This window comes from Panthera tigris, chromosome B4, assembly GCF_018350195.1.
Source record: "Panthera tigris isolate Pti1 chromosome B4, P.tigris_Pti1_mat1.1, whole genome shotgun sequence".
NCBI lineage: Eukaryota > Metazoa > Chordata > Mammalia > Carnivora > Felidae > Panthera > Panthera tigris.
In genome coordinates, this window is record NC_056666.1 from 77,668,099 (window position 1) to 77,694,443 (window position 26,345).

Sequence of the window (26,345 nt, forward strand, 5' to 3'; positions counted from 1 at the left end):
GCTGATAACTGCACGCTGGGCGGGGCGCAGGCCAGGGTGGAGGCCGCGTGTCAGGCGCGGGCCTCTCCGCGGAGCGCTCCGCACCCACCCGTGAGGTGGCCGAGGCGCGGGCCCCTCCCACCCCTTTAACAGGGACACTCCCCTTTAAGGCGGGCGCCCGCGCGCACCCGGCCCCGCCCTTCGGGGGCGCGCGCGGCGGCCGCGGCGCCGGCTCGGCCGGGAGCGCACGTGCCGGCGCCGGGCGGAGGAGAGGGAGGCGGGAGCGGGGCTGAGGGAGGAGGGGAGGCGCCGGGGGCGCGCGCGCGCGCGCTGGGCGCTGCTGGGCTGCGGCGGCGGCGGCGGCGGCGGTTACTATGGCGGAGTCGGCCGGAGCCTCCTCCTTTTTCCCCGTTGTCCTCCTCCTGCTCGCCGGCAGCGGCGGGTCCGGGCCCCGGGGGATCCAGGGTGAGTCCCGGGCCGGGGGGCGGGGGCCGGGATGGAGAAGGCCGGGAGAGGGCGAGGCCTCGCGCCGCGGCCCCTAGCTACAGCGCGCCCCCTCCCCACGCGCACAATATGGCCGGGTGGGGGGCGCGGAGGAGTCGGGGTGACCCTCGGTCGGCGTCCCCAGACCCCCGAGGCGTGGCTGCCCTGCCAGGACCGAGCTCACGCGGGGCCCCTGGGGACCCGAGCCCCCTTCCAGACGGAACTGGTTTTGGGGAGCTCTCGGGGTCGCGCTCCCAGCACCCCCTTGTTCCATAGAGGGGAGAGCGGGATCCCTTACCTAAGATTTGGAGATCCGTGCTTCTGCCTCTCAGCGTGTCCAGGGGCGGGGGTCTTCCTTCCCTCCCACCAGATGCTCTTGGGGGGGCGTCTTTTCTCCCGCCAAGATTGAGGGGCTCGGGCGATGGGTCTTTGCTTCTCCGAGGTACCCTGATGGTGCGAGCCCTTGCGCACCTCAGATGACAGGGGAAGGGGTCTCTAACCTTTCCTTCAGGACCTGCACTTGGGGTGTCTCTTCCCCTCCCTCCCCTCCCTCTCCTTCCTCCCTAATGTTCTGGGAAAGGGAGTCACATTTACCCTGCGCACAACCCCTTTGAGTTCAGTGGGGCAAAACCCCCCACATACACATGCCCCGTGGAAGCTGTTGGGAGGAAGCGAGACCAACAGGCCCCTAAACGTTTTTGTAGCTTGGCTGTGGAATCTCTTTAACCCTAGGAAACCTAGTTCCCGAACGGTTAATCTGCATCTAGGTGTATTTGCTTTCCGCCTCGCCTCCCCCACCCCACTCCAGGGGGCCCATTCAGTTAATCACTTTGTGGATGCCTTTCAGGTGAAATCCTAGAACCTACCTCCAACCCCCAAGATTATTTAAAGATCCCACCACTGGACCGACTCCGGCCCTTGGTCAGTACTTATTTACCTTCCCACACAATCCCTTTTCCCAGCCCTGCCCCCCACGCACTCCCCCACCCTCACACGCCCCTTACCTTCCAACCCCCACCCTTCCCACTCTAGAGGTGGGCACCTTTTCTGTGGGACACCCGGCTGGGTGTGTTGTTTATGAGGCTTTGGGGGCAGAAAAGAGCAGATGAAACCCTAAAATATTTAACTTAAGAGACTCGTCTTAAATGTGTTTTGGCATTGGGGTAGCAGATGAAGGTTATATTTGGCAGTTATATTGAAGTGATTATTGACCCGCAGATGGATCTGGGAGAGACGATCAGGATTGTATTCGCTCCCGATGTACAAAGCCTGTGCTTTGACTTCTCAGCAGCCCCTAACCTTCCAGCTATGGGAGATCAAGTGTGTGCACTGTGGCTGTCCTCTCTACTAAAAATAATGATTCTCAGGTGGGTTCAGGCTTCTTTAATAAACCAGACAAACAAGAAAAGACATCATCCTACTTTGGAGTCTCAAAAACAAGTTCATTATCTCCAGCTTTGATATTTGCTCCCAGTGGTGTAGCCTGTGCAGTGGGGTCTTTGTTCACTGGCTAATGCTTCTGTTAAGCACCTCGTGTGTGTTCCTGGGTCTCGCTGCTCTGTGTATGGGTAACATGCTGTGGGATCTGATAAACATGGTGAAGGTGTATGAACACAGGCCGTCGGTTGTGGTAAGATCATGGTTTTCGTGAATAATGTTTGCCGGGCCTTCTTATGGGCCATGTTCTGGGAATGTGTAACATGATGTTATTTCTCTAGTAGGATAGTAAATAAGGAGGCTCAGTCTTCAGGTTTGTCATTTTGTATGTGTCTGAGTAAATCTTTTCAGTTCTCTCCATAGAATTTTTTTATACTGGCCCTAATATATGTAAGATTTTTTTAACAGCCATTTCCCTGTTGATTTGGTGTAATATCTGTGGGGTTTTTCTTGTGGTGAGCCTAGTTAAGAATGTTTAATTGGTAATCCAACTGGTTCTGAATAGGACAGAGTTCATTTTTTGTAACCTTCCTAAAATGGATGTTTGTTGGGATGAGGATGGGTGGGCATAATAGAGAGTTAGTTTCTTTTTTTGGTAAATTGGAAATTAGGTTGTGTGTCCAGCAAACATTCTCGAAGGCCTTTAAACTTCTTGGCCAGACACTACAGTTTTTTCCGGGACACATCTAGTTGCCAATAGTGCATGCTACAGAGACCACTGTTGCAAAAGGCTGAAAGTAAAACGTCAGTTCTGGGAAAATAGAGGCTGTGGGATAACAAGAAGTTGATTGCTTTCCTCCCCTGCATTTCCTCTGTGTGCTCCCCTAGGTGGGCTGGAGGAGTGGCAGAGCCAGGGAGCCTTGATGCCTGGTACTTGGACGTGGCATGAGGGCAGCAAGGGATAGGTGTTTCTGTTAGGGCATGAACTGCGACTTTGTGAAAGGCCAGTGACAAGGAGAATGAGTTCCAGGTTGTAAACAGCAACCACTTGATGGGTATAGCAGGTTTTAAGGCCTACTTTTGGAATTTCCACAACAGTCTTTAAAAATATACAATTGCATTTGTTAGTGGTGGGAGAACATGACATTCGTTTCTTAAGACCAAAGCAACGAGGGAGACATTTGAGGTTCTGATAGGAATATTTTGAATTTCTGTGAGCAGACTTCATCTAATTTCAGGCCAAGTCTTAGAATTTTGTTGAGGGGACATGGATTTGAAGTACAGTGAGAGCGAACTCTTGTAGAGAAAAAGAGAATCTCTGGTTACTTTTGTTAAAAGAGCTCCTGGAACAGATGTGATTAAAACATAATAAAATGGCTACTCTGGTTAAAGGTTGGAGCCAGATGGAGGGAGGAGGCCAGGTCTCAGCCCTAGAACTTTGCTCCCTTACAGGTTGTCCTTGAACAAGTCACTTGCTTAACCTTTCCGTGACTGCCTCAGTTTTCCCTCTGTAAAGTAAGGAAATGGTGTGTGTAGTTCTTCTTGGGACATTTGTGAGACTAACTTGCTGATAGCCAGTTGGCTGGGAGGTATTTTTAGACACAGTTTCTGACTTCAGTGAAGGAGCAATGTTGGGCTACTTTTTATCTTACGGGGCAGAATAACATACTCTTGGGATTGATAGGGGCACCACATGCCACCGCGTGGTTGATTTCTTCTGATTCGTGCATATTTTTGTGGACCGTTTCAGATTTCCTCAAGTTAATTTCTGTCTTTTGACAGGCTCTTACATCGTATCCCGGGCAGCGTACCTGTGCTAATCAAAGACAGTCTGGAGGGAGCGACCTGCTTTAGGTTTTATTGGTTTGGCAACGTTTTAATTCTTACGCAACTCTGGGTATGTTTATGGCACTATGTAAATGTTACATAAGAACATGGAGGCTGAGAGGTGGCTGGAATGGTGCCTGTGAACACAGGAAGGTTAGACTGAGGACTTCATCCGAAAGGACCTTGGGAATCTGCAGTCAGTACAGGAAGAAGCTGCACTTCATTTTCCTCTAAAAACCTTTTTAGATGATTGTGTCTTTCAGGTGGACTGCTGTGTTATAAATAGGTTTATTCTCCACCGGTGAGCTAATTGTAACCTTGCTACCAAAATATGAATCAGTAAACGAGGAGACGTGCTGCTGCTTTCGGCATGTCCTGTTGAAGCTGCTTGTTGCATTTTGGAACATGAGTTGAATTGTGTTGCAGTCTGTTCTCATAATAACTCAGGAGTACAGGGTGTTGAGGTGGAATGGAATTCTCAGTCCATGGTGCTTTAGATCTTCTTTATTTGTGAAGGTTAAATTAGAATACCAAAGTGGCTCTTTTGTTTTAATTTTGAAATCCTTATTGTTTACTGTTCAGCATTTGCTCAGAGCAGCGGTGAACATGAATTCTGGAATCCCGCCTCTTTGTCTTGAATTCTTGTGTTACTGGTCTGTTACAGGAGGAGTTGATGTAAGGGGGTCTTATCTAATTTTCCTCTCTGTATTTATAAAAAGCAAATCCTGGAGTCCCCTTTCTCGCCGGTCCCTCCGACGCCGGAAGTGCTGCTGGCGTTGGTACCCCATCAGTTCGGCCTGGCCTGGGAATGCCAAAGCCTTGGTCGGAATCAGCCCCTCAGACCCACAGTGTGGCCCGCACCTCTCCCACTCTGTAGGCACTGCCTCATGGCCACGTTCAAATACCTACCTACCTGCCTGCTCCTGGGGTTCGCTCTCCTCAGTTTCTCTCACACACTTGGTTTGACCTGCGCTTAGGCTTTCAGAGGCACTGTCCCTGCTCTTGCCTGTTCTCTCTGCCTGCCGGCTTCTCCGCCAAGTATAAATGTAACACCAAGCAAAAATGCTATTTCGGAGCGTATCTCTCTTTCCCTTACTTGGTAGAGCCGCCAGCATTTGGTTGAGCTGTGAAGTTTCCATCCCAGACCATCTTACCTGCTATCTGGGTTTCAGAGACAGTGCCTCCTCAGGCAGCTCTGGTGTTCTTTTCGGTTTTCTTCTCTCTCCACTTCATCCCAAGCCTGCGCTTGTCTCGTTGAATACCTTGAATTTAGCGTGATGAAAGTAACTGCTCTTCCCTTTAAAAGTATCAGTCACCCCTGATGTTTACACAATTACGTATGGGAGATTTCTTTATTCATTAGGTTGGGTATGTGTGTGGAATGGTTCTTGGCTTGGGGAGATGATCCCAAGAGAACAAGAGAGATAAAAATCCCCGAATCCGTAACTGTCATGACAGTAGCAGTGGCTGAGACTGAAAATAAATAAGTAAACACAGTTCTCAGTCATGAGTGCTCCAGAGAAAATAAAACTGAATGATGTGCCAGATAGAGTGTGCTGTGAGCTACCATTTCACGTCTCTCTCAACTTCATGGTTTCATCTGTAAAACAAGGCTAATGTAGCCCAGTGTCTTTATTCATGGTACTTATGCTGTGTAAAGTTGACTGGAACACCGGATTAGCAAATACTGAACTACTGCTCCTAGGGGAGAGATGGCGTTAGGTTCCCGTGAGCCACTGGTCACCACATTTTCGTCAGGCAGTCAGTGCATAACCTTGCTAATGTGTGTGTTTCTGTTTAAAGACATCTTATTCAATATATAGTGTTGGTTCATTAGCCTTGAACTTGAGGCCAACAGTACCACAATGCAAGCCTGAGCAATGCTTATCTGATACACATATTGTCTCCGTAAGGCACATCGCCGTCGTCTTGAACTTAGGAACGCTGGACAGCGTCTTAGCACTACCCTTGGGGGCCGTTTTAAGTGGTGAAATCACCAAGAGAAAAAAATGCAGAAAGGGGAAAAGTGTGGCACAGAGTATACTATGAAAAGGACGCATATATATTTACTGTATGAAAGCTGGAGCAAGAAGACAGAGCGTCGTCCCCTTGTTCACTGTCAGCCGGGAACACATGTGTCGGACGACTCACGTTTTTTACCACTCTGCACATGTATGTGAATGCCCGTGAGAACGCCGAGAGTATTGATTTTGAGGTTACAAATAAATTTTAATGAGTATGGAACCTATGGATGACCTGTATTTCGTGAGAGCCATACAGATAATTGTGGCAGAGATAAAATTATATCGTGTGGAGTTCCAAGAATTCCTAAATGGTTTCACTGAACCAGAATTTGAATATAGACAGAAGTCCCATTTACAGCCTGTAAATAAGCTAAATAAATATAGAGAGAGTACTACTCTAGTGGTCTGAAGATTCCTTTAACACATACTTATTGAGCACCTACCATATGCCAGGCACTATCATAGGTGCTAGAGGTACAACAGTAGACGAAGGAAATAAAAATGCCTTCCTTCATGAAGCTTACCTTCTGGCAGGTCACGTGGACGATAAATAAAGATACTATATAAGGTGATTCTGCCTACCATGCTCCACCCTCTGCCCCCTCCCCCCAAGATTTCCTGCCTTTGGAATATACCACCTTCCAGTTATGAAACATGAATCTAGGCACTGCTTTGAAAGGATTTTGTAGATGTAATTAAGGTCCCAAATCAGGTGATCTTCAACTAGGGAGACTGTCGTGGTAGACCTGACCTAACCACGCTAGCCCTTTGGAAGCACTTTTCTCAGCTGATTGCAGAAGAGGAAGTCGGAAGTGATCTGGCTGGTTTGGAAGAAAGTAAACATCCATGTGTGAACTGCCCATGGGGGCCACGTGGCCAGGAACTGCGGGCCAACTCCCAGAACTGAGAGTGGTCCCTGGCTGTCAGCGAGGAGGGAAATAGGGACTTCAGGCTTCCATCCACAGGGCCGTGGAGTTTGCCAACAACCAGTGAGCTTGAAAGAGGTCCCAGCCCTGAATGAGAAGGCAGCCCTGGCCAACACCAGTCACGCTGTGTCTGGACTTGTGACCTACAGAATCTGTGAGATAGTAAATAAGTGGTGTTTGCAAAAATGTGTGCGTGTGGTGGCTTAGATGGATATGTGAGGGGAAGGAAAGCAGGAAGGGAACTAGCTAGCCAGGATGGGTTCGAGGGGACTTGAGACCTGGTGCCCAGCCATGCTGGTGATGGAGCTCGCGTGTGAAAAATTCTTTGACCGCATGTGGCTTTCGTCTACTGCCAGTTACCTTTTCCTAGATATTTGTGAGTGAGTGAGTGAGTGAGTCAGTGGAGGAGAGAGGAGATTATGGGTGCTTTAGAGATAAGTTTTTTAGGTGGTTGCAATGTTTGAGTTGAGGAATCCGAACTGAAGCAGGTCTTTTTTTATTAAGTAGTTGTGGTGAACCTGCCTTGCCCTAGATCATCATGTGTTGTCTTGGTGTACATTTGTATATCACATTTTATATTTGTGGTCGATAAAATTGAATTGTAATAAGCATTCATTTCTAATATCCAGGATGAAGCTGAATGGTGAGAGGGGTACTGAAGAGTCTGTGCTTGCCCGTTAGAGGTTGACACACAAACTGACTTTCCTTCTTCTTCTTGTTGGAACAACCACAAAACTAGGAAGAGTTTAGACCCTTGTCACACACCGGGACGGCAGAAGTGATAAGGGCATCTGGTTTACCAAACATTTACCATATACTCAAGGGTTACGCTAAGGACTTGTACACTTACTCTGTACAGCTGCTCTCTGAGCGCTCTTATCCCTGTTCTGCAGATGAAGGGACTGGGGCATGGAGAGGTTCAGTGCTGAGCTTGAGGTCTGTCAGACTCCAAAGCGTATGCTCTGCATCCTGTACTCTACCATATACTATGAGGACTATGAAAGTAATTGGCTAACCAGTCTCTGCCTCCAGTCTCTCACTTGTCCTCCATGCTATTGCTGGGTTTAACTTTGGAGAGCATGCCCTCTGTATCTCATGGTTCTACTGCTTGTATGTGGCCTCCAGGATAACCCCCAGACCCTTAGCCGGGCATCACAGTGCATCTGATCTGGCCTGGTCTCCCTTACCATCCTTGTCTCTGGCTGGAACCTTGCGTCGGTCTGTTCGCTGTGGACCTAATATGCCTTGTGCTTTTCTTGGCCTTGGCCTTCTCTTCTTAGCCAAATCGACCCATCCTCCAGTGTGGGATCTTTGTCCTCTTGCCTTCCCCTGGTCGATGAGTCCATCCTCCTCTTTTGTCCATCCTGCTCCTCCCAACCTCCCAGACTCTGCCCCCTAAAAATTGATGCTAGGAACTGGCTTATTCTTGAAAGAAAATTTTTTTAATGTTTATTTATTTTTGAGAGACAGAGCATGAGCAGGGGAAGGGCAGAGAGAGAGGGAGACACAGAATCTGAAGCAGACTCTAGGCTGTGAGCTGTCAGCACAGAGCCTTACGTGGGGCTTGAACTCACAAAGCGTGAGATCATGACCTGAGCCAAAGTCGGATGCTTAACCGACTGAGTCACCCAGGCGCCCCGGAACTGGCTTATTCTTTATGTGGCTTTATCCTGTCACAGAGCCTTGCACATTTTAAGTAGTTAATAAGTTTGTTTAAGTGAATCCATTCGGTTCTTTTCCATCCTCTCAGCAATATCCTAGGTAAAATATTCCAGTTCTTCCCTGCTGTACTTCTAGTATCTCCTATATGTACAGTTTTTATCCTAGTCACTTAAAAATGCTACAGACATTTGTGAGTTACTTGGAACATGATAAGCTCTCTTCCTACCTCACCTCTTTCATCTTTGTTTTATTCTACCACCTACCCGTTTTATGCCAGCCAAATGCACTTGATCTCAGCCTCATTAGTTTTATTCTCAGCTCTGGCTGATTTTTTTCTCCTTCATTGTCCCAGTTGCCTGAAACCATTCCTATCCCTCTTCTCGCTCAGAACTGTGACGTGCACTGTCTCCTCTCCACTCATCCATAGTATAGGAAATAGGTCAGGGAGCAAATACAAAACACCACTCATAAATATCGTCCCCTGCCCTAATGAGCCACATGTACATCTATTTCAGTACAACAAAGAAAGAAAACAGAATGATTTTATATGTTTGTTATAAACTGTAGGTGAAGGAGAAGTATCCAGTTACTAGTAGATAGTCTGAACATGACAGCTGAGTCCATACGCTTCTCTCCTAGGAACACCGGGCACGCTCTGTAGTAACGATGCCACTCAATCCAGTTTTACCTTGACATTTTCCTGGGCAGCAGGTGGGCCCTTGTAGATACTCAGGTATTTACAGTCAGCCATAAATTAAGCTGCAATGACAGGTCTCCTTACCATAAACATCAAACGTCTCTTTTGAGTGAGAACAAAGCTTTCATTCTCTAGACCTGAGGCTTAGGGGTGAACTTGTTTAAACAGCTCTCTAAGGTTGGGTTTGTCTCCAAGTAGAATGTCAGCAAGGCAGTTGGTAGAATAGATATAGTGTGGAGCTGGCTTTTCAAACACCTTTCTCTTATGCAAACCCCATTCCGAGACCTTTCCCAGATTGGAATTAAATACCAAGCTTATCAAGTGTCTTATTGTTAAATCTCTGGGTTTTTTCCCTCCTCCTACAAATAACTTCCTTTATTAAGTCAGTTACATTTTTTTCATAAGTGCTTTTTACCAGTATATGTTTTGTTTTTTTTAGGTACTACCCAACTACACATGTAAAACTTGACTTTATTTTGGCTCTTGGATACTTGAGAGTTTTTGTTTTGCTTTAATGTGTTTTTAAATCTAATTTTGATGATGGTGAAGGGTGAAAATGTAACTTGGGTCTTTTTTACCAACCAGTAGCAGCAGCTGATTGCTTTACTTCAACACTGCAAGATTTTTCTACTTAGGTTAGAGTTGTGGCTGCTGGTATGTTGTCAGTTCCCAGTTGTTGTCCCCCATCACTCCCTGCCAGGAGAACCAAACGTTATCTCGATTTTGTGACAGTTTAGTGCCAGACACCTCCATTTTTTTAACCTGATTCAGGATTTTCCCAAACATTTGGGCAGTTGACTAGATCAGAAGTTACTAAACACCGGTTTTCTTCTTTCTTTGTCTTTTTCCTTTGTCTTTTTCAAGCAGTGGAGTTCTTTTAAGAGTACACACGTAGAAACGTATGTATGTGGATGGTAAAAGCCACTGTGGCAGAGCTCCCCTTCCCTCTCAGATTATTAGGCTGAGATTTATTAAGCCCAGTGCTATTTGCTAGACGCCAGTGAGGAAAGGTGAAGCAAAGCAGGACAGTGCTTCCTCCCTTGTGGAGCTCAGAGGTTGCTGGTACATCTTGGAGAGCATGGGGGTTCAGGAAGGATACAATCTGAAGAACACTATACCTCCAGTTTTCTTTTTCTTTTTTTTTTTTAATTTGTTTAAGTAATCTTTGCACCAAATGTGGGGCTCAAACTCATGACTCCAAGATCAGCCATTGCATGCTCTACTGACTGAGCCAGCCAGGCGCCCCCACTTTTAACCATTTTAATATATATATTTTTAACATTTATTTATTCTTGAGAGAAAGAGACAGAGTACGACCATCATCAGTGCTGTTAAGTAACCTCATAACCTTGTGCAAGCCATGACCACTATCTGGTTCTGGAACTTTTTACCCCAAAGGAAGTCCCGTAATCCATTAAGCAGTAACTTCCCTTCCTCCTTTCCATACTACCCCCAGCCCCTGTCAACCACTAATGTGCTTTCTGGATGTTTAATATCAATGGAACCGTACGGTATGGGGCTGCTTTCACTTAACGTAGTGTTTTCAAAGTTCATTCATATTGGGGCACTTGGGTGGCTGAGTTGGTTAAGCATCCGACTCTTGATTTCAGCACAGGTCATGACCTCGCTGTTCCTGAGTTCGGGCCCACATTGGGCTCTGGGGTAACACTGTGGAGCCCACTTGGGGTTCTCTCTCCCTTTCTCTTGCCCCTCCCCCTCTTGGACGTGCGCCTGTGCGTGCCCTCTCAAAAACAAATAAGTAAATAAATAAGTAAGGAAAGAAAGAAAGAAAGAAAGAAAGAAAGAAAGAAAGAAAGAAAGAAAGAAAAAATAAAAATAAAAGAAATAAAATTAAAAAAATAAAAAAAGAAAGTTCATATTGTAGTGTATATCAATAGTTTATGCATTTTTATGGCTGGATAATACACCACATTTTGTTTTTTCGCTCATTGACAGACATCTGGGTTGTTTCCACCTTTTGACTATATGCACAGTGCTATTATGAACATTCATGTATAAGTTTTTATTTGAACACTTGTTTTCAGTCTTTTGGTGATATACCTAGGGTTGGAATTGCTGGGTTATATGGTAATTGAGTGTTTAATTGACGGAGGAACCATCAAACTTATCCGCAGTGACTACACCATTTTATGATCCTACTGGCAAAGTACGATATGAGGGTTCTGGTTTCTCGGAATCTTCACCAACACTTGTTATTTTTCTTTTTCTTATGGCCTTCCTAGTGGGTGTGCAGTGGTGTCTCACTGTGGTTTTGATTTTCATTTTCATTTAAAATTCATTTGCGTCTGAGATGATGTTGAACATCTTTTCATGTGCTTTTTGGCTCTTTGTGTATCTTTTTTGGAGAAATGTCTATTTAAGTCCTTTGCCCATTTTTTATTCTGTGTTGTTAAGTTATGAGTTCTTTTTGTAATCATTCTGAATACTAGATCATTATTAGATATGTGATTTACAAATATTTTCTCCCATTCCATAGCTGTCTTTACATTCTCTTGATAGTTTCCTTTGATTTACAGTTTTTAATTTTGATGAAGGTCAGTTTATCTGGTTTTCTTTTGTTGCTTGTGCAGTTGGTGTCCTATCGAAGGTACCGTTGCTAAATCCAAAGTCGTGAAGTTTACCCCTGTTTTCCTTTATGAAGTTTTAGAATATAAGTTATAGTTTGTATATTTAAGTTGTTGATCCATTTGGAGTTAATTTTTGTGTCCAGTGTGAAGAAAGGGCCGACATCATTCTTCTGCATGTGGGTATCCAGGTGTCCAGCACCAAGTGTTGAAGACTAGTTTTTCCTCTTAAATGTTCCAGACATTCTTATCAAAAATCAGCTGATCACAGATGTGTAGGTTTGTTTCTGGACTCTTAGTTCTATTTCTTTGATTTGTATCTATACCTTTTTTTTTTTTAAGTTTATTTATTTTGTGAGAGAGTGCACGGTTGCGTGCAGCATGCGAGTGGGGGAGGGGCAGAGAGAGGAAGAGAGAGAATCCCAAGCAGGCTCCGTGCCGTCAGTGTGGAGCTGGACCTGCGGCTCGATCCCATGAACCGTGAGATCATGATGTGAACTGAAATCAAGAGTCAGGGGGCGCCTGGGTGGCTCAGTCGGTTGGGCGGCCGACTTCAGCTCAGGTCATGATCTCGCTGTCCGTGAGTTCGAGCCCCGCGTCGGGCTCTGTGCTGACCGCGCAGAGCCTGGAACCTGTTTCGGATTCTGTGTCTCCCTCTCTCTCTGACCCTCCCCCGTTCATGCTCTGTCTCTCTCTCTCTCAAAAACAAATAAACGTTAAAAAAAAAAAAATTAAAAAAAAAAAAAAAAAGAGTCAGATGCTTACCCGACTGAGCCCCTCAGGCGCCCCTTGCGTGTCTATACTTAATGACAGTACCACACTGTTTTGGTTGCTGTGGCTTTGTAGTAAGTTTGGAAATCAGGAAGTGTGAGTCCTCCAACTTTGTTCTTTTTATTCCCCCCAAGATCATTTTGGCTATTTAGGATCACAGAGTTGTAGTCTTTGTTCTATCCTAAGGAGGCTGTGGAGGATTTGGATAAGGTCCAGAGAAGATTAATTAAAATAATCATGGGTTGTAATAGGCTATTCTTATCAGTTTGGTCTGTCTGATGGATGCTGTCATCTGGAAGGAGGAGGGCCAAGAGGCAGTTTATGATCAAGTCGCAAGATCATGAAGAGAAAGGGCTACGCCAGCTGATTTTGGCACCACGGTGGCTACTAAAGTAGAAGGTGAGCCCAGTGAGGTTTGAAAGAGGCAAGCTTAGTGTGCCCAAACAGGGCAGTGCTCCATTCTAGTACAAAATTGATGAAGCTTATTATAATTCCCCAAGGAGCAGTTGATATAAGCTAAAAATCATAAATCCTGTCGCTTTAAAACATTTTAGAACATTTGTGGACCTTTATCTACCCGGACAAATGTGGCCGTTTTGTGGCTCGCTTCTTACCTTTTGAGGTTGGTGCTACCACCCTGCACGCCCCCCTACCCTGTCCCCTGGAGATGCGGTCTAGGGCAGAATAGCGGGCTGAGTGGCCGTGAGTCCATGCCTGTATGGTGGCGCTTGGGAATTCCCATGAGCCACACCCTTGCTGCGTGTCCTCCCCGTGTAGGCCAGCGGGTCAGAGAGAGAAGACCCAACCCCAGTGTCCTGCCTGCGGTGGGATTGTCTTTGCTGAGAGCTGGCCACGTCAGTGTCTCCATAACATGCACCTAGACAGAGGCTGCTCAAGTTGGGACTTGTTGGTCTTCCGCCAAACACAGCCTCTCTCATGAATCAAATTTGCATCTACATCCTCCCACATACCACCTTCTCATCATATTTTAGAGCCACGTTCAAATCTCGCTTAGGTGGTTTTGTCTTTAGTTCCGGTTTGACTGACTTGTTTATAACAAAATGCTGGGCTAGTGAGACTGTCGTTCTGACCACTTTTTAACTTGGTTGTGTCTAGAGTGATTTTGATACTCCTCTGTGATTGGTTTTCCAAATTGTGTCATTTCCACTACATAACTCTTTGGTTATGGAATAAATTCAGGTATTTTTATAGTTTTATTATCACTTATTTTGAAAAACGAACATTAACGCAAGACTAGCCCTAATGTCTGTCTTTAAAGTTCAGGAAAAAGTATATAACATTTAAAGCACCACTTCCCATTGTTGAATCAGTGATTCAGACAGTGTGAATTTAAAAACAAACTGGATTCAAATTTCAGCTGGAGGATGTAGAGGTCATCTAGTTCACTCCCTTCTTTCTGGTCAGTCATGAGGAAAGTGAGGTTCAGGGAGGTTAAATGACTTGCCCAATGCCACACGACTAGTTACTTACTGGCAGAGCTGAGACCAGAACAGCAGTTTCTTGCTGTGCCTGCTGTGGTCTTACTGTAACTTGCCACTTCCTAATTAGTGGTTAAAGAGAGACGTTTGTGCGTGTGTGTGTGTGTGTGTGTGTGTGTGTGTGTGTGTGTGTTTGAGTTTTACATTGAGAGGAGAGATTAAAATTTACTGAACACCTATTTGCTAAGCACTTTTGAAATGTATTATTTCATATAGTTCTACATAGTCCTGTAAAATAATTATTAACAGCCCCACTTTACAGATTAGGAAACCAGGGTGCTCCAGGTCATGTGATTAATGTTAGCGCTGGTATTTGAGCTTGGCTCTTTCTGACCTGTGCCTGCCATGATACCCTGCTGTGGCTCTACTGGTAGTAACTGAAACCTTTTCAGGGGTGTGGGCAGTAGTGATGGTTATCTTAAAATCCATCTTTTTCAGACTTCTCCCTCACTCTGTAAAATGTATAGATGTACACAGATGTGCGCAGGGAGAGTCTTTCTCAGAATACTCACAGCACTTAGCGGATGTTTGGCTAATCTTCATACCATCTCTGTAAGATAAATGGTATTTTCTGGTTAGGCGGCTGAGGCTCAGATAGATTCAGGGACTTGCCTAAGTCCTTATCACGAACCCGCATGGCCCCGCTCCCAGTTCCGTTCTTCGTCCCGTCTCACATAGATTTCACCACTTTTGTTCTTTCCTGTCTTACACCAAGATTGTTTAAGTACTTCCCAAAAATAATGAGCCACGTGTGGGTGTGTTCGTTCTCCAGAATGAATCACTGTGAAAGAGGCCGTGAACCAACGAAGGGAGAATAAATATCTGGAATCAGAGACTCTTGGCTCTCCTGTCTAATTGACAGACTCAGAAGTGAGCTTTTTTTCAAAAGGCGGCTACGGGTCTGGCCTGTGTGTCCCACTGTGCTCAGAATAGCCCTCTTGGAGTTGTTCGTTTTCCCTTCTTGCTTCCCAAAATAGCCCAATGCTGTTCTCTGTGCTGGATGTCATGGCACATGTATTGAGAGGTGTGTGCTCCACGGGGAACCCCGTTGTGCCTGAATGTCCACACCAAGGGGAGGGGCAGTAGCTTTCTTGGATTACCGGTCAGGACTCCGGTGTGAGTAGAAGAGGTTTGGCTCGAGTATTCAGAGAGTTGCGGAAGTAAATTTCAGCTGTCAAGAATAAAAGGGGAAGCAAATAAAGGCATTTGGGGGAAAACGAGGAGAGTTCTTCGTCTTTCCTGTGTCTAAAAAGGGTTGGAATCGAAGTTTAGGAAGAACTTACTTTTAAAATTCCTTTTATGATTTGGATCCTAGTCTAAAGGGTACCTGCTTTAAACTTCCTGCCCTTAAAATAGAACGCTACTCTTACCCTTCAGCAGGTAGCTGCGTGCTTTGGAATTTCTCCCAGAAGAAAGGGCTTTGATCGAAGGCCTTACGGTAGAGGATCCACAGCGGCTGTTTACCTGTCAGTGTGCGGGTGCGCTCTGCTTTGTTTCCTTGGGTGGGAATGGCGAGGGATCGTGTCATTTATAGAAAGCCTGGGGAAGGGGGCTTGGACACTGAGATATTTAGAATCGGTCTTTGGAACTGAAAAGCCGAGAGATGCCTTCTAGTGTATTGCAGGAAGAGACAAAGATAGACTGTTTACAGCCTGAAGGGGTAAGTTACAACAGGCTAGTTTTTCATGGGATTGGTCGTAAATGTCTCTTCTCTAGGGGCTTCGGTTTGAATATATTCCCACCTGGTAGCCAGATATTATTCACTGAGTCCGAGACTTGGGTGGGCTCTGCCACCTCCATTCCCTGATGGGTGGGCGCCTCATTCGGCGCTAAATCCCAACCTAAGTGTCCTAGTGGCCACAGCCGCACTCCCGCTGGTTCCAAGAGGTCAGGGCTAGGTTAGGCCCATGAGAGACAGTGTTGGGGAGAACCAACTGCTGCTGTCTGTGCTATTCTTGTTAGATGGATAAATAAAGGATTTCAGATTCCAGGGCTGCTGAACTGGCTTTCAGAGGCGCCAAATTCATTTACAGTAATTTCCTGTCAACAGGGCACACTTATGTATAAAACACACCCAGAAGAACTCATTAGTCCCAGAGATGATTGCATACACTGCCTATTTGGAAAGATGGATGGATGGATGGATGGATGGATGGATGGATGGATAGATGGATATTATATTTTAAATGTGATATCCAGGGGCCTTCCAGAGTAGGTTGAATTTATTGAACACATTTTATATATTAGCTCATTTCATCCTCACAATAACTTGATGAGGAGGGCATTAATATCGTCTTTGGAGGTTATTCTTTTTGTCCCTCATGAGAGGTGCACCTGCCATGGACTAAAGGGAGGAGGAGGATGTTGGACTAGTGGGCGGGAAGCGTTTCAAAGGAAGTGATGGTTAAGCTGAATTTTAGAGGATTTGTGAGAAGTAGCCAGGAAAAAAAGCATTGCAGCAAAAGAATGTGTGAGAGCATGCATACTGCATTCAGAAAACGGTGGGCATGCCTAATGCTGGAGAAAGGAGATGGGGTCGGTAAGCCATTGTCAAGTGAGGAAGCCTGGATGGTTTGGGGTGGGGCAGGAGGTGGTGGCCTGTGTCTTCCAAGGGGAAGGCACCTTCCTCTAGTCCTCAGGCGTCTATTTAAAGGAAAGCTGCTTTCCCAGCCACAAAATAATGTGTGATAAGTCTAAGGCAAAGTTCAAAAGGTCCTTTCTCTGTTTCTCACAGGCATAAGATAGGGAGGACACTTAGAAGAAAATGGTAGGGCTTGCAAGCCTGCTTTCTGCACTGAATAAACAGGTGAAAAGTTTGTGCTCCCGTTGACGGTGTCCTCTTTCTGGCCCTCTCTCTATAAAAGCTCCTTATTTGGGAACATCCAGTATGCTAAAGGATTATGTTCTAAGTCTGGAAAGGGACCTAGGATAGGATCTCACCGTTAATGTCACCGTATTCCCAAATTTCCTGCAGCTCTGCAGTGTGCATGTACCAGCTGCCTCCAGGCCAACTACACGTGTGAAACAGATGGGGCCTGCATGGTTTCCATTTTCAACCTGGATGGGATGGAGCACCACGTGCGCACCTGCATCCCCAAAGTGGAGCTGGTCCCCGCCGGGAAACCCTTCTACTGCCTCAGCTCTGAGGACCTCCGCAACACCCACTGCTGCTATACTGACTTCTGCAACAGGATCGACCTTAGGGTGCCCAGTGGTGAGTGGACACCCTTGTTGGACTATTGGCTCATCCTGGAGGTAGGGCACCCCTGTCATTTCGTCCTTCTCTACTCTTCCCTAATCCCTTTGTTTGGTAATAGGTAAAAGTACCTTTTTGATGTTCCCTAAGGTGACAAGGGGATAGGATTCTTCCCAGGTCAGATTTGTAGACAAGAGGTTGAGGGAGGCAGACTGTCAAGGTTGTCCCAGAGGTGGAAGCTGCGCTTTGGAGACTGGCTGAGCAGCCATGGGCAGCTGGTGAGGGGTGGGAGAGCCAGGCAGAACCATGGAAAGGTATGTGAAGGCAGCTGCTGGGTGAGGGTGATGGTGGGACAGGAAGAGAGGCTGGAGTTGGAAGAGAAGGACAGCGATCCAGGCTGGGAAGTTTTCAGTGGCACCCCTTTGCAAATGTGCCATTTAGAAGGCATTACTGGGGAGATTGGAGGAGCGGGTAGTTAAGGCTGCAGAGCTTAGCACAGCTGTCACGAGTGGAGGCACAGAACCTGGTGTCTGTCTGGGACACTGAGGCGGGATAGGCCCATGAAAGGCAGGCGGTGACACAGTGCCTTGTGAGCGTGACTGCTGAAAAGGGCCCCTTCACTGGAGATGTTTGCATTTGAGAACATCAGGCAGACACATAGCCCAGTGAGACCTGGGAGATCGAGGGCACCTTGAATTCAGGGAGAGGGAAAGGGTATTTGCACGTGGAGGGAGGTGTCGGGGACAAATAAGGCCAGAGCTTTCCCATGTTTTTACTGTGTTCTTTCCCTCTCCTCTCTCACTTGACCCAGGTCACCTCAAGGAGTCTGAGCACCCTTCCATGTGGGGCCCCGTGGAGCTGGTAGGCATTATTGCTGGCCCAGTGTTCCTCCTGTTTCTCATCATCATCATTGTTTTCCTTGTCATTAACTATCATCAGCGTGTCTATCACAATCGCCAGAGACTGGATATGGAAGATCCCTCGTGTGAGATGTGTCTCTCCAAAGACAAGACGCTCCAGGATCTTGTCTACGATCTCTCCACATCAGGGTCTGGTTCAGGTACTGAGTTCTCTAGTGGTTTTGTGTGTTGTTGGTTTTCGTCACTGTTCCCCAGCAGGATAGAGCATTTCTGAAGACTGGGCCTTGCCCTTGTTTCTGCCAGCACTGAGGCGTTTGGTTTCATAATTCCCCTTCTTTTAGAGTCTGATATGTAATAAGATAAAGGGTTCACAGCAAATCTTTCATTCCCTGGGATTCCAAAGGTCAAGTGCAAAACTCTCCACTCCAGAAACCCTGCCTCTTTTCAAGTCTTGTAACTGTATGTCTATTAAAATTCACCTGGTTCCACCTGAGCAGTGGAGTGCTCAATTTAAGGGCCCCTTTTGAGAAACAGGAGTGTGCCGGGTTTCTCTTGGTGTGGTGACAGCTAATCATTGATCTCTGAGCAACCACAAGGGGAGTTTAAGGACACTGAGTAAAGCTGAGAGCTGGGATTTGGTGAATCATTGACTTGTACCAGTTGCCCAAGGGTTTTTGGGGGAGGTTAAATAAAGGCAACTTGGGCTTGCAGCAGGCTATCAGCACCATTTCCTGTACTGCCTGTTGGTAACCGAGTCTTTGTCAGATGAGAGAATTGAACTGAACCCTGGACCTTGATGTGAGCCCAGAATTCAGGATAAAGGGGCTGGGGTCGCTCAGGTCTCAGGGTATACCTCAGCTGGCTATTAGATGTGAAATGACTACAAAAGAGTCTTTTTATGAAGATAAACAATTATTTTAGTGATGGTGGTATTCTGTTCTTGTAAAAAAAAAAATCATTTGCAAAGGTCACTATCGCCATTCTAGCTAAAACACACAGAATTATATTGTGAGAATTTTGTACGTGTTTATGTAGGTTTCCTTGCCATGTGACAAGACTATTGTTCTGTAGGGAAATTATGCCATCAGTCATGGGCAGACATTCCTCCTTGAACACAAGGAATACTTTGAGCTGTGACATCTCCTGAATTTCAGTGGTTTTGCCTTTATTAAGCTCTGCAGTAGAGAGTGCCAAAATGATGGATATATTTAAAAGCTGCATATTTTTAGGAAGAGAGAAAATATATGTCTTGTTCTTTGCTGAAAGAGGTAGGGCAGTGGTTAGAACTGCCTGACTGACTCTGTGACTTGATTTGCTGTCACAGGAGGGTAGCTCAGGTTTTCTGGGGTCTTTTTTAAGATGAGAACTAGCTGAAGCTAGCGAAGGTCCATGGTGGTTACTTAGTCATCCGGAGTAAAATGATTAATAACTGTTTCTCCCTGGATGGTCTAGTCCGTTATCAATCCCAAATATGCAGAGTTTCCAAGGTGCTGGAGTTTTAATACTGTGGTTTTTAAAGCAATAAGTCCATGCTGCTTATGTGACTTTCGATTCCCTTTAACAAAACAGGGTAAACAAAGATGAAAAAAGCTGACCCAGAATTGAGTAGAAGAGATAGGGATTGCTGGGAAGGGCCTCATGGGGGAGGATGCACTTAAAGGGGTCTTGAAGACTGAATTGGAGGTTTAAGGAAGTAAGAGGACGGGGAACGTTCCAGGCCAAGGAAAACCCCTTGAGCAAAAGGACAAAAAGGCACGAAAGTTCACTGTGTGTTTAGGCATGGCCTGTCCAACTGGAGGACGGGGACTGGCAGGCCAGGCCAGGTAGGAAGGACCTTGGGTGCTGTGCTTTATCCAGTAAGGTGAGAGGCATCCACTGGAAGTTTTCATGTGGCAAAGTAAATGTTCGTATTTTCCTGTGGAAGGAATTCTGGCAGTGGTGTGGAGGGTGAATTCACTCATTTACCAACCTCCTGTTAGGGAGGGTAGGGTGAGGCAGGGCTGTCTGTGGGTATGCAGGGCAGGAGCAGGATGACGAGGGAGGTGGAGAGACCAGTTGGGAGTCTTTTAAAGAAGGGACAGAACTTGGACGGGCACAGCGGGGATGGAGAGGAGGGGTCTGATGGGAGACATTTTGGTGATTCTATACTGTTGTATAAAGTTAAAAGCATCAACTTTGGAGTCAGACAGTTCTGTAGGTCTAGGTTTTAATCCCTTCTTTGCCACTTGCAGCTTGTGTGAGTTCAAATGAGTTACTTAACTCCCTCCCCCCTTTTTTTTAATGTTTGTTTATTTTTGAGGGGGAGAGAGAGAGCAAGTAGGGGAGGGGTAGAGAGAGAGCAAGTAGGGGAGGGGTAGAGAGAGAAGGGGACAGGGGATCCGAAGCAGGCTCCAGGCTCTGTGCTGACAGCAGAGAGCCTGATTCCAGGCTCAAACTCACGAACCATGAGATCATGACCTGAGCTGAGATCAGACGTTCAACCGACTGAGCCACCCAGGCACCCCTTAACTTTCCCTTTCGAGCCTTAGTTTTCTCATCTGTAAAATGGGGATAATAACACCATCTAACTTATATAGGTGGTTGTGAGGAAAGGAGATAATTTATCTAAAGCTTTTATCATAGTGCCTAGTGTGTAGTAAGCATCCACATCCACAGGACTTAGGGATTAATAACATGTTTATTTGGTCTGGGAGAGGAAGTGAGAATTCAGAGTCAGTCATGATAGTAAGTGTGATTGGATAGATTGCATGAAGCAATAAGTGAGCCCTACAAAGACAGTAAAATTAATCTTAGGATAAGCATGGGTAGTCTTGAATTCTGTGTCTGGAGCTTGACCTATGAGCAGAGAGAGCTTTGATCTCTTAGGAAAGAGGTGGGAGCCTTGTAGGCCCAGTTTGGTTCTCATGGGCCACATGGCACCGCCCTCTAGTGGCCACTGAGCAGAATGGCCGGAGGCACCCCTGGGGCTCAAGCCCCGTCTCTCTCACCTTCTCTGCCCTCTTTCCTCTTCAGTCTGCATAAAGCAGATATGGGTGGACTGGCCCATAAGAGGCCGGCTGCAGAGGTGATAAATCTGATCAGGGGTTGTGTGCAAGTCTGTCGTCCGTACTAACTGAAAGGAGAAATTGTTTAAATGAGGCACAGCTGATCGCATGTGTTTCCCTTTCTGTGTTCATTCACTCCCAGTCTCTGCCTGGCTTCACCCCTGCTGGCTTACCTGGACGTGGTGTGGGGCACCCTCAGCTCTCCACGGTCAGCGGGCCAGGGTAGAGTGGGGGCACTGTGTGGTACCGGCCTTTCCAGTGTGGCAGTGAGGGTGGGAGTTGCAGAGTTTAGCAAATTTACGGCATCTGCTTTCTTTCCATTCTTTGGTCCCCAGGGTTGCCCCTTTTTGTCCAGCGCACAGTGGCCCGAACCATCGTTTTACAGGAGATTATTGGCAAGGGCCGGTTTGGGGAAGTGTGGCGTGGCCGCTGGAGGGGTGGCGATGTCGCGGTGAAGATTTTCTCTTCTCGTGAAGAACGGTCTTGGTTCCGGGAAGCAGAGATCTACCAGACAGTCATGCTGCGCCATGAAAACATCCTTGGGTTTATTGCTGCTGACAATAAAGGTAAAGAGCTGGGCTGGGAGCTGGGCTGGGAGCATGTCCCAAAGCCAACAGTAGTCCTAGATGCAGGGGGTGACTGGGGAAGTTGAACAGCTGTGGGACTGCACTGCTCTGTTTGCCTTCGTGGTTGTTACCAGTAGAAAGAGAATCTGAATAAGCTGTGGGTCCTTCCAGCTTTTCTTCTATGCAAAGCTTACACAGAAAGCCAGGCTATTAAGCAAGCAGTTACTAAGCAGATAAACAAGATGAACCCCTTAGCCCACCTGCGCCCTTCCCCTCCTCCCTAGTGGAGTCCCTGTAGGGGTTCCAGTTAATTTACCTTGAAAACCACTAGAATGAAGAACCGTGGCCTCTGCCCCGCCAGGGAGGGATAGCCCGGAAAAGCATGCGGTCCATGTTCTGTGACATAATCAGCATCGTCCACCCTTGCAGTGGAGCAGGCATGGCAGGGATGACCTGGCTACTCAGAATGTTGCTCCCCGGTGGTATTTCCAGCTCAGTGTTTGGTCTGCTTGTACCTGAGTCCCTGAGCTCCTCCTTCCTCTCCCTTCTGATTTTTTACTTTTTGAGTCTCTTGTATGGCCAGGAGCATCCTTGTTTTGGAGGACCTCACTGACTAGCAAAGCAAGAAGCAAACTAACAGTTGATTATAGGAGGTAGTCAAACAGCACACTGTTCTGGTGAGCACAAATTGGGGCCGAGATGGGCATCAGGGAGGTCATACCTGAACTTCATTGAGGCATCAGGAAGTATCAGGAGTTGGTCAGGAAGAAAAATCAGCGGGAAGGAAGGGCACTTGAGACACACGTGTAGAGGGAAGGTGTGTTTGGGACCCTACAAGTGACGTGGGTTGGCTGTGTGGGTGGAGAGGTAGACACCAGATTATGAAGGACCTTTTTGAGAGGATTACATCTTATTCTGAGGTAGTGGGTAGTAATTGGAATTTCGTTCTTTGATTCACTAACGTTTGTTGACTACTTCCTGCTGCTCCGATCACCACACATGAGAACCGGACACAGTCCTTGCCCTTGCAGCTTCCGGATAGAGGGGACAGCAGACACATGGGCAGGTGGTGCGTTTGGAGTCAGAAAGACCCTGAGGTGTTTGTGTTTACATTTTAGAAGAGTCTCTCTGGCCCTTGTGACACAGTCTGCTCCTGTGACATGGCAATTTTTAGAAGTTAGTGTCTACAAAGCCTATGGAAGATGCTAAGTATTTATTTTTCTTTCTGAAAACGACTTCGGACTGCTGGTTCCTCATATTGCTGTGGGGGTTTGTAACGGCCTCAGCTGCCCCCAGGCTGAAGAGGCTCAGACTCAAACACAAGGGAAGAAGGGGAAGAGAGAATTGTATACTCCCTCTGCGTAAGCTGTGCTTTTTAAAAACAGCAGCACCTTTGATAACATTCAGTTTTACATGTAGCTTCAAGGATCAGAAGACGTCTTCCCTTAACTTTAACTTAACTGCCAGGGTCCTCACGACTTCAGGGCTGATTGGAGTGCAGGAATGGTGTGTTGGGTGGACCCCTTGTTTGTAATCAGAGAAACCAAGGTTGGTGCTCTTCCAAGAGCCACTCCCTTTATTGATTCTGGCAGCTTGTGTTAGTAGGGATCTGGCCGTAAAAACTCACATCAGGGCCAAGGGAGAAGAAAAATCGGACTCCTTCGTTTCTGCCTTTTTAGCATGATATATATAGTATAGTGTCCTGGAACTAGCACCAGCCTGGAATTGGGAGATCTCAATCCAATTTCCAATCTTCCTGTTGACAGAAGCATAACCTAATTAGATTACCAGTTTTGGGTTTTTCTTTTTCTCCTTCCTCCTTCCCACCACACGCCGCCTCCTACCTGTCACTTCTTATAAAAGTGCATGCTGTCCACCTTCCATTGCTCTTCTGAGGATAAGATGACCTCTCTGGAATACTCGGAAGTGTGCCCTTCCTGCATTGAAAAGCATTTTGGGGGGCACCTGGGTGGCTCAGTCACTTGAGCATCTGACTCTTGATTTCTGCTCAGGTCATGATCTCATGGTTTGTGAGATCGAGCTCCATGTTGGACTCTGTGCCGACTGCTCAGAGCCTGCTTGGGATTTTCTTTCTTTCTTTCTTTCTTTTTTTTTCTTTTTCTTTTTCTTTTTCTTTTTCTTTTTCTTTTTCTTTTTCTTTTTCTTTTTCTTTCTTTCTCTCTCTCTCTCTCTCTTTCCTTCCCTCCCTCTCCCTCCCTCCCTCCCTCTCTCTCTGTCTCTCTCTCTCCGCCCCTCTCCTGCATATATGCGTGTGCATGCACATGCTGTCTCTCAAAATAAATAAATTAAGCATTTTGTTGTTGTTGTTTGGAATACAGTAACGCATAAAGGAGCTCTTTGCTCTTCTCCCAGAGAGCTCATTGCCTACTGGGAGCAGTGGACTGAAAGCAAACATTACAGATGAGACAGCTGCTGGGGCTAGGTTGTGCTCACAGGGTCCTGGAGCACAGAGGAGGGTCTGCGAAGCCCTCCTCCTTGGCAGCGGTGGGTGCAGCCAGTCATGGTCTAACGTGTAGATGAGTAGATCTTTTTCAGACTGAGACAGCCACCTGCAAGAAATAAGGGAGCAGGTCTAAGAGAATGTTGCTCTTCTGTCCTTCCTGGAGCCCTACGTTGGTGGACAAGTGTAGATGAAACGGGTATAGAGGGGGGCCTCAGGAAGTGTGGAGGCTGGAAGCATGAATTCAGGAGTCTAGTTGGAGTTTGTGTCGTTTACATATTCTTTCTTTCCTGCTTTAACCTTTTTGCTGGTAGTTGTGCCTGTTCCAGAACTCCTCTGTGGTTCTCTGCAGATAATGGCACCTGGACACAGCTGTGGCTCGTCTCAGACTACCATGAGCATGGCTCCCTGTTTGATTATCTTAACCGGTACACGGTGACAATCGAGGGGATGATTAAGCTGGCCTTGTCTGCGGCTAGTGGGTTAGCCCACCTGCACATGGAGATTGTGGGTACCCAAGGTGAGTGAACCCTGGTGAGTGAAGTTGAGTAGACTTTAAAAGCCTGTACCATCCTGATTTAGTTCCCAGAACTCGTCTTTACTGAGGAAGTTGGAGGTGAGCCTCAGGAACTGTGGCCTAATCTAAGGGAGAGAGGTCTGAGTTCTACATGAGAACAAGAGGTGTTTCCATTGGGGTCTCTTCACCTCTGTCTTTAGAATGCCCTCAGGGGCTCTAGAACATAAAGATTCCGTTGTCTGTCATTTGATGGCCTGGCACGGGTGTTGGTTGGTGAGCTAGTGTTCTGAGTTGCCCTCTCAGGAGCCCACGGTACACGGGTAAAAGCACGGAACCCAGAAGATGAAACAAGCTAGTGCAAAGGAGCACCGGTTTGGTAATTTCAACGTTCACCGTTGGAAGCAGCTGGCTTACGGACTGCATGGTGGATTAGACACTGGTCTTTACTGACCTGGGAGGGTTCTCCTGGAGGAAGAAGACCTCAGGCTTCCTCGTTTGTTGACTGTAGCGTCAGTTCTCTGGGGGATCATGGTTCTCGTCAAGGTAGCAGGTGTGGTGTGCTCCCTGATTCCTGGTTGACCAGGGCAACAGCGCGTGCTGGCCCTGACAGAAAGCCAACCATTGATGTTTGATCCTGTTCCTAGCTCCCGTGAATGTAGTAATAGTAGTCCTGATCTTCACCTGTTTGACAGAACCTGGCCAGTTCAGCAGCTTTCCTTGGAATTCCTTAGCAGTTCTATCCTGGAGCATATCCGTTCAGGGAAAGTGGGGGCGGGGGTAGTGATAGTGGTAACAGCTAATACGCATGCCCTTCTAAGCTCTTCACTTACCTACACTAATGCGTTTAATCCTCACATTACCATGAAGTAAGGACTGGGGTAGCCTTATGGATGAGAAGGCAGAGGTGCAGACGGGTTAAGTCGCTTTTTTAGGGTTACTGGATTAGTGGGAGGCAAAGCCAGGACTCGAACCCACATAATCTGGCTGCAGAGACTATGCTTTTAACATTTATACTATCTCTCTGTAAAGATCCCTATGTTTTTCTCTGTCAGGGAAGCCTGGAATTGCTCATCGAGACTTAAAATCAAAGAACATCCTGGTGAAGAAAAATGGCATGTGCGCCATTGCAGACCTGGGCCTGGCTGTCCGCCATGATGCGGTCACTGACACCATTGACATTGCCCCAAATCAGAGGGTGGGAACCAAACGGTAGGAAGGCCCTGGGCCTCTGCCATTGTCCTACCCTTGTACCGAGTAGCACCTGTGTGCCCTTTCCCATGTGCACGGGAGAAAGAGGCATAGAAAAGGAGGTGTGGCCCTTGCTCTCAGACAACTGAAAGCCGAACTGAAGCCCCACTCCCCACAGTGGAAAGCTGAACTGGTTGCATCTAACAGATACGAGTGCCATGAGCACAGCTTCGTAGAACTATATACACATAGCTGTTCCTGGGCAGGGGGAGGCAGCAGAGAAAGAGAATCTAGAAAAAGATTTGGAGGGGGGACAGGTACCCGGCTTGGCTAGGACAAGAGGAAGCATATGCAGTCCAAAGGGGTACTTGTGCGGAGACCCCGAGGAGGCAGGGATTGTGTCTTGCTTGGGGGTTAGAGAGCAAGTCTGCCAAGCCAGAGCAGAGGTGATCTTAGGGTGGAGATTGGGGGCACCTTTAGGATGATGGGCCTACTTCCCACTTCATACAGAAGTGAAGTAAGAAGTAAGGAATTGTGATTGCAGACTGACTTTGTGTGTTGAAAATGGAACTGTCTTGTAATGGGACAGAAGAGGAGATCTGTTTATCTGTCAAATCTCCATGAACTTCACTAAATTGTGCTGCTGGTTTTCCCCTTTTGACATGAATGAGCTACCCAGGCCC

At 46.9% G+C, this 26,345-nt stretch overlaps 1 protein-coding gene across 8 annotated transcripts in view; it reads left to right on the forward strand.

The window, feature by feature from the left end:
• Positions 1 to 305: 305 nt before the first annotated feature.
• Positions 306 to 26,345, forward strand: part of ACVR1B (activin A receptor type 1B) — a 32,888-nt gene continuing 6,848 nt past the window's right edge. The window contains exons 1-8 of one of the 8 annotated variants that reach the window (XM_042992337.1): positions 471 to 1,383; positions 1,681 to 1,829; positions 3,622 to 6,770; positions 16,805 to 17,044; positions 17,838 to 18,086; positions 21,266 to 21,496; positions 24,310 to 24,477; positions 25,527 to 25,683. In XM_042992337.1, coding sequence (XP_042848271.1) covers positions 16,870 to 17,044; positions 17,838 to 18,086; positions 21,266 to 21,496; positions 24,310 to 24,477; positions 25,527 to 25,683 — 980 coding nt within the window. In that variant the 5' untranslated portion in view covers positions 471 to 1,383; positions 1,681 to 1,829; positions 3,622 to 6,770; positions 16,805 to 16,869. Of the gene's footprint in view, positions 445 to 470; positions 1,384 to 1,436; positions 6,771 to 16,804; positions 17,045 to 17,837; positions 18,087 to 21,265; positions 21,497 to 22,734; positions 22,858 to 24,309; positions 24,478 to 25,526; positions 25,684 to 26,345 lie in introns of those variants that run through there. The other 7 variants (XM_042992340.1, XM_042992335.1, XM_042992333.1 and 4 more) reach the window with 7 other exon arrangements.